This window comes from Asparagus officinalis, chromosome 4 (genome assembly GCF_001876935.1).
Source record: "Asparagus officinalis chromosome 4, Aspof.V1, whole genome shotgun sequence".
In the NCBI taxonomy this organism is placed as follows: Eukaryota; Viridiplantae; Streptophyta; class Magnoliopsida; order Asparagales; family Asparagaceae; genus Asparagus; species Asparagus officinalis.
The window spans coordinates 4222209-4230290 of NC_033797.1; the positions used below are offsets into that span (position 1 = coordinate 4222209).

The 8082-nt window shown below is 43.0% G+C and overlaps 1 protein-coding gene and 1 pseudogene across 1 annotated transcript in view; one reads left to right on the forward strand and one right to left on the reverse strand.

Annotated features, from left to right (window-relative positions):
- LOC109836405 overlaps window positions 1–4128 on the forward strand; it is a 4406-nt pseudogene extending 278 nt beyond the window's left edge.
- Window positions 5992–8082, reverse strand: part of LOC109836406 (protein NRT1/ PTR FAMILY 5.2-like) — an 8947-nt gene continuing 6856 nt past the window's right edge. Inside the window, exon 4 of the mRNA XM_020404299.1 lies at window positions 5992–7056. Within this exon, the coding sequence (XP_020259888.1) occupies window positions 6150–7056 (907 nt within the window). The 3' untranslated portion in view covers window positions 5992–6149. The remainder of the gene's footprint in view (window positions 7057–8082) is intronic.

Below are 8082 nucleotides of genomic sequence, written 5' to 3' on the forward strand. Positions count from 1 at the left end.
GGCCGATGACTTCGGCGGAGATCATGCGGCAGCAGATGCAGGTGACGGAGCAGAGCGACAGTCGCCTTAGGAAGACGCTCATGAGAACTCTTGTTGGTCAGGTACATTCATAAGAAACTGTTTTTTTCAATCGTAATGTTTCAAGGACACTCGTCAAAAAAAACAAACAAACGTTATTTGCATACATGCTAATGAAAATAGAACAGCGTTGATAAGTAGCTGCATCTGCAGAACGTGCATCTGCAAATAACTAGGCATTCCTTCATTGAGCTGATGGTTCATTTGAACTTCTACAAACAGGTCGGAAAAAGAGCAGAGACTATTATCCTCCCCTTAGAACTCCTACGGCAGCTAAAAGCACCAGAGTTCTACGACGCGCACGAATACCACCAATTCCAACAGCGACAGCTCAAAATCTTGGAAGCCGGTCTCCTCCTCCACCCTTCGGTAGCCCCTGACAAGCACAGCTCCGCTGCAATCCAACTCAAGGAGGTCGTCAGACAGAGCGAGATGAAGCCCATCGACACAAGCAAGAACTCTGAAACAATGCGAAACCTCTGCAGCTCCGTTATATCCCTAGCATGGCGAAACCCAAATGGCTCGACCAGCGAAGTGTGTCACTGGGCCGATGGCTTTCCTCTCAACATTCACCTCTATCTCGCCCTCCTTCAATCAATATTCGATCTCAGAGAGGAGACTATAGTACTAGATGAGGTTGATGAACTTGTTGAGCTAATAAAGAAGACGTGGTCAAGCTTAGGCATCAACAGAATGATACACAACGTATGCTTCGCTTGGGTTTTCTTTCACCAGTACATTGTGACTGGGCAAACAGAGCCTGACTTGATAAAGGCTACGATAGCGATGCTCGTGGAAGTGGCTAACGATGCGAAGAGGTTGGATCGAGAGGCGTGCTATGTGAAGGTGGTCTCTGCTACATTGACATCGATGCAGGAATGGGCGGAGAAGAAGTTATTGGATTATCATGAGAGGTTTGATAATGGAACGGTAGGGAACATGGAGAATGTCTTGTCCCTTGCTCTGTCCACGACGAAGATAATCAATGAGGATGTTTCGAGTATGGTTGGGAGTGGATTGGGGTGGTCGGAGAGGGATAGTGGATATATGAGCAGTAGATTGGATGGGTATATCAGGTCCTCGATGAGGAATGCATTCAACAAGGTGACAATTCTAGCTTCGCCTCTACTTACATATCACTATATTTGATCTGAGTATGGACCCACGTTTACTTACTATCCGGTTTTATCCCCATATAATTACTCTCGTCTGATCAATATATTTGATCTGAGTATTTCATAACATGCTATCAGAGAATTTGTTATGAAATACTCAGATCAAATATTATATATTGGGATACAACCGGATAGTAACTAAATGTAGGTCCATAACTCCTGACCCAATAACTAAACCACACTAATAAACCTAACACCAACTACAGGACCACGCCCACACACAAACATATACACATCTTTGTCCTCAATCATGCTTATTGAAATCTCCATACCTTGCGTTTTAGGACACTGACATACCTGACATTTTAACCCCAGAACACCCATCTTATGTTTCCTGACATCAGTTATCTCAGACACTAGGCACTTAGATACTAAGATATATGTGACCTGTCTTCAGCTAATATCAGTAAAATGGAGTCCTGGTGTTCTACCATATGTTTATAAGACTATAAGAATCACTGTTTTTGATAAATTCAAACACAAGAACATGTCAAACAAAGCGAACCACAAGAACACGCACAGTTTTTACCTGTTACACTCAAGTTCCAAAGAGAATCCCTCTTCTTTTTGGATCCAATTCAAACTCAAATTGCTGTATTCATGTTGGAACGATGTTGGATTTCATGCGAACCATCGATTTGTATGCAGATATTCGAGACTGGACGTGGTCACGGTGACAGCATGATAGTGGAAGTCGATGAGGACCCAGGCCATATCCTAGTTCAGCTCGCCCAAGACACCGAGACATTGGCCTTATCAGAGAAGGAAACCTTCAGCTCCGTCCTTAAACGATGGCATCCGGTTCCAGCAGCCATTGCAGTCTCAACTCTCCACCATTGCTTCGGTGTAGTGCTGAAGCAGTACTTGACTAAGGTCAGTAACCTGAGTATTGAAGTGGTCCGAGTCCTGCAGTCTGCAGGGAAATTAGAGAAGGCTTTGGTTCAGATGGTTGTGGAGGACTCTGTGGATTTAGATGATGAGGGACAGGATGTTGTGAGGGAGATGATGCCTTACGAGGTAGACTCGATAATTACCGGACTTCTCAAGAGATGGACTGAGGAGAGGTTGACTATGGGAAAGGAATGCGTCAACAGAGCCAAAGAGACTGAGGTGAGTCTAGGGAGTAAAATGTATACTTGTCTGAATAACATGCGTAGGCTAAAGTTTATTGGGCAAAAACACATCTTCACTAGTCAAATTTGCTTAGTGTCCTTTATATGGTGCCTGAGGCAATACATGCTCTTGATATCTATGGCTTAATAATATCCTTCTCTAATGCTTACATAGCTAGGGACCAACACCTTAAAATCTTTTTGTAACCTGATGCGCTATCAGAAGTTCAATCTATGTCTCACTGCAAGAAGAATAAGCAACAACAGTTTTTTTTTTTCAATTTAACTTTTGTTATCCTTAAAACAGAGCTGGATCCCAAGGTCAAAAGCCGAACCATACGCACAATCGGTCGTCGATCTCATGAAGATAGCCAAACCAACAGTCGACGAGTTCTTCGAAATCCCAGTAAGCGCAAGAAACAACATGATCCAAGTGCTTGCTGATGGCCTTGAATCCATCTTTCATGAGTACACATCCTTTGTTGCATCCTGTGGTAAAATCCTCCACACAACCAAAATATTATAATCATAACCATAAAAATCTGGCAACTCACTAACTTCTCTGCAGGTACAAAGCAAAGTTATTTGCCACCACTTCCTCCGCTAACAAGATGCAACCAAGACTCCCGTTTTGCAAAGCTCTGGAAGAAAGCAAAGCCCATAAGATCCATGGGCAACAATTCACCAAGCTACCGGAATGGTTCCATTGACGGACACCACCCTCGTCCATCGACCAGCCGTGGCACACAGCGCCTCTACATCCGTCTCAATACACTCTACTACTTGCACTCCCACATCCATTCCCTCGACAAAACCCTCTCCCTCTTCTCTCGCAACCAGCACGGTGGCAACTTCCCCCCTCCCCTTCTCTCCGATCATCCAACACCGACCGCCACCTTGCTCCTTCATACCACTTCGACTTCACCCGCTCCACTATCCAATCCGCCATCCTCCACGTCTCCGAGGTTGCCGCCTACCGTCTAATCTTCCTCGACTCCAACCACTCATTCTACGACGGGCTATACGTCGGCGACATTGAGAGCTCAAGGATCCGCCCCGCGCTACGTATCCTCAAGCAGAACCTGACCCTGCTCGTATCAGTACTAACCGACAGGGCACAGCCCGGGGCAGTGAAAGAAGTGATGAGGGCCGCGTTCGAGGCGTTCCTGATGGTTCTATTGGCCGGAGGGAGCGAGAGAGCGTTCGTCAGGTCGGATTACGACACGGTGGCGGAGGACTTCCGGAGCTTGAAGCGGTCGTTCTGCACGAGCGGGGAGGGCTTGGTGGCGGAGGAGGTGGTGGACAGGGAGGCGGAGGTGGCGGAAGGGATCATAGCGTTGCTGGGCGTGCCACTGGAAGGGATTTGATCGAGAGTTCAGCATCGGCGGCGTGCGAGGGCAAGCGGGGGAGGAGGAGGAGGAGGAGCGGAGACGCCAGGAAGGCAGAGGGTGCTACCAATGCCGCCAACGACAGGGAGGTGGAACAGGGCGGATCCTAACACGGTGTTGAGGGTGTTGTGCCACAGGAACGACGACGCGGCGAATCACTTCTTGAAGAAGACGTTTCAGTTGCCGAAAAGGAGGTGACGGAGCTTATCATGGGTAGGTGTAGGTAGCCGGAGAAGGGGGAGAGAGAACGGCTCGCTACGCTCATATTCCAATCTTGTTTCCTCTTCTATCCCTGGAGGATATGGCCTTCTGATGCGTTTTCACGGTGCATGTCATTGTCATGTCTCTCAATAAGAGAAAATTTTAATTTTGTTTTGATCTTTCGCTCGGGTGTAACGCTGTACGGACAGCATGCACGTAAAGTTTCTTCGACCGTCCCAAAAAAAAAAAAAAAAAATTATGTTACGAGTGATGGGTTAGATACAGCCTTAACCACAACAGAGTTCATCACTCACGTGTATAATAAATATTCATGCAAATGTAATGCAAAAAAAGCCAAATATTTCCCTTCAGTGATGAACAAGATTATGTCAACAGCAGTAGCTCTTGAAGCAAACTGCGGAACAAATAAAACACCGATTCAAATAGAAATTATCGTTGTCGATGCAGGACTCTAATGATTCCCACCCAGCAGTCGTGAAGCTAGGATCACGAATGTGGCAGATTAATCTTCTCTATTTTAAGATATTTACTGAAACAAGGAAGCGAAACCAGGATATGGGTGAATACTGAACGTTCCGGTTTCAAGAATTCTTGGGCTCGGCAAAATTGAAATGATTATGCCATCGCCGCAGTTTACTATTAATACTATAACTAATTACAGAAAATCTCTACTCCAATTTTAGAAGAAATTTTGAGTTATAACTCCAGTATAAATGCAATAATCAGGAAAGGGTAACAAAAGATGATCAGTGAGCGGCAATAACCAAGAAACTGTACAAGAATTCCGAGCAGTAAGCGTGCCAAAAACAGTGATTCAATGCACACAACCTGTTCGACGAAATTCCCAAGAGAAAGCGAAGACTGCTCATGCTCAACCCGTGAGCTAACAACCCAACGTACCGATACTCGAGAATGCAATCGACGATGGAAAAGAAAGTTTTTGTTTTTGGTAAATTTCACAAAAACCCTCTGAACATTTGAAAAGTTCCATTGTTGACTTGAGTTTTTTTTAAGAAGAAATTTTCTAAACAAACCCATTCACTTTAAAAAAAAAAATCGACTCTCTTGAGTTTTTTTACAAAAATTGGCCTTTTTTTTAATCCGGTTCCTAAATAGTCGGGGTTGCCAACCCCGACTATTTAGTGCATAGAATGTTAGGGTTTAGGGTTGTAATTAGGGATTTGCAACCTTCTAAATAGCCAGGATTGTCAACCCCGACTATTTAGGAACTAGATTAAAGAAAAATGGGTCGATTTTTATATAAAAAAACACAAGGAGGTCGATTTTTAGAAAAAAAGTGAATGAGTTTGTTTAGAAAATTTCTTTTTTTTAATACAATTTTACTAAAAGAGGAAAAGGTGCTTCAACGTGCGACTTTCCCAGTTTTGGGGGAAAGAAGAGGTGTTTCTGTCTTGAGAAGGATTGGAAGATATGCTTTGTTTGGATGGGAATGAGTAAGGGGCAGAGGAAAGAAATTAAAAGAATTTGCCTCGTTTGGAAAGTACTTCATTCCCTTTACTAAACTATTATCATGATACAAATCTAGCACCTAAGAAATAATCCCCTCTATTCTCTTTACGAACCTCCCAAACATGATTATTACATTTGCCCCCCTCCCCAAAAAAAATAAAATATAAAAAAAAACAAAATAAACTTTGGGGGCTGTTGTACCAAACCCTTGATCTTTGTTTATCTCACATAACTTGTCTAGTGAGAAAGGTTCGAAGTTCGGGGGGGTTTATGAGACATCCTAAAGTTCATTGGAATTATGTGAGATAAATAAAATTCAGGGGGGTAGGTAGAACTCTCTCCAAAATTCAAGAAGGTTTTGTGAAATTAATCCTAAATTATTTTTGAGAGATACATGAGACCCACATGACAACTTAAGCTCTTGGACAGTTCACAACATCAACCAAACTGGACGTCTATATACTTATTCAGAGGTTCAAGAATAACTAACCAACTAATGAAACCAATGTTTTTCTTCTCTTTTCTCCAAGGAAGAAAATAATGTCATATTCATGAAAAATAATGCTATATTCATTTGATTTTCGTCTCAAAAGTATATACAATATCTTTGAGGACAAACAAATTTGCTGAAGAGATGCGCTTAAGAACAAGCCTATACGAGAGTATGCTATCCAAAGTCATAAAATAACACCAAAAAATATTTATCATGCATCTCCTCCATCCCTGCCAACAATTTCAGAATCTGAACCGGCTGTCCTGCTCGGATGCACCTCATTCTTCCCTTTCCTCATCTCAATCTCCAACTCAACCACATCAGAGTTATAAACATACAACTTCGTCATAACCAAGTAAAACACAAGATTTACCCCACTGAGCACAGCAACAAACACATAGAAATAATCTAGCCTGCAAGCATTCAGATTATCCTGAATCCATCCTTTGCTCCCATTTCTCTTTGTAACATCGGACACCGTTGTCAGAATAAAACTGCTCAGAAAATTACCAACCCCTAAACTCGTACTGAAATAGGACGTCCCCAAGCTCTTCATCCCCTCTGGAGCCTGATCGTAGAAAAACTCCAACTTTGCAACTTCAACAAATGCATCAGCAATCCCCATCAGTGCATACTGAGGTAACAGGATAAAGATTGAGATGGGAACCACATCTTTGTTATCGAAAGTCCCATGCTCTTTGATAACACTTAGCCTCTTTCTCTCTACTAAGGCTGCGATGAACATTATGAACACGTGCATAACAATGCCAATTCCCATTCTCTGAAGCAATGAGACGCCTCTTGGATTTTTGGTGTATTTTCTAATAAAAGGAACAAAGGCGCGATCATAGACTACGATGGTGATGAGCATGAAGATTGTGACGAAGGCGCCTAGGCTTGCAGCTGGGAACTGGAAGTGTGGCCCCATGCGTCGGTCTAGTGTTGTGCCTTGTTTGACGAAGAGGGTCATGGTTTGTGCTGCCACTGCACTTGGTATGAATGTTGTGAGAAGAACAGGAAGCATTTTGAATATTTGCTTGGTTTCTTCGACTTGAGTAACCGTGCACAAGGTCCATTTAGTGTCTGGACCGCTCTTTGTTGCAGCTTTATCAAAGAATCTGCAACCAACAAGCTCAAAGTAAAGATTACCTGTACATGAAGTGAACATAACAATTTACAACAACAGCAACAACAAATCATATATCCAAAATTTCTGGGATAAGCTAAATGAATCATATTTTACATCATTTCATCTGCTCCATTAACTGTCCTACAGGCATAAATTGGCTCAGCCAAGTTTAATCCTGCTTCATCCATTATTTATAATCTGTTATTTGTTGACTTTTTGGCTTGAATCCAAAATGGGTGGGACCCATTTTAAATCTCTTCTCTCAATTTTAGATTGTAGAATGACAGCATATCTCGGGGAGATTTTTTATTTGATTGGGGGTCACTCTCATTTGTGGGTCCCCCAATCAATCATACTCTCATTTTGTTTTCGGTGAGAGTTTTAAACATCAGAGAGACATACAACCACGAGAGCTCTCAAAATTTTGTACTCGTGTGGAAACTCAAAGAGAAATAAAATTTAGCCCCCTCTTGCCGTAGACGTAGATCAATTTGATCGAACCACGTAAATATTATGTGTTTGTGATTGTCTCTCTATTTTCTGGTTTTGTGTTTAGTGTGTTAGTTTTCGTACATTTGATCAGACCGCTGCGGACCGCTGAGGGTTAATTAACCCAACATTATCTCTACTAATCGATACATTTAGTAATTAGTAGGCTATGTTACGCATGTTCAAAGAATCCTCTCGCACTCTATGCTCACTAGGAGCGCCCTTTTGACTTCTTGTGAATCCATAACATTCTCATATCAGCTACCCCTTTTACGCATATGTTGTTTATTGTGTTAGTCTAAGGTGTAGACCCAAAGTACGAACGAATGCTGGAATCAAAAAGGATGAGAAAAACAAGCAGACAGATCCACGGTCGATCGCGACGGTCGACCACGAATGTGCACAGGAGATGGGAAGAAGCTGAAGCTGAAGGCGGTCGACCGCGCCAACCCTGTAGAGTTTTTGGTCTCAGGTTTTGATTGCGGTCGACCGCCGCGGTCGGTCGTTCAACTCTCTGGAATTTCCG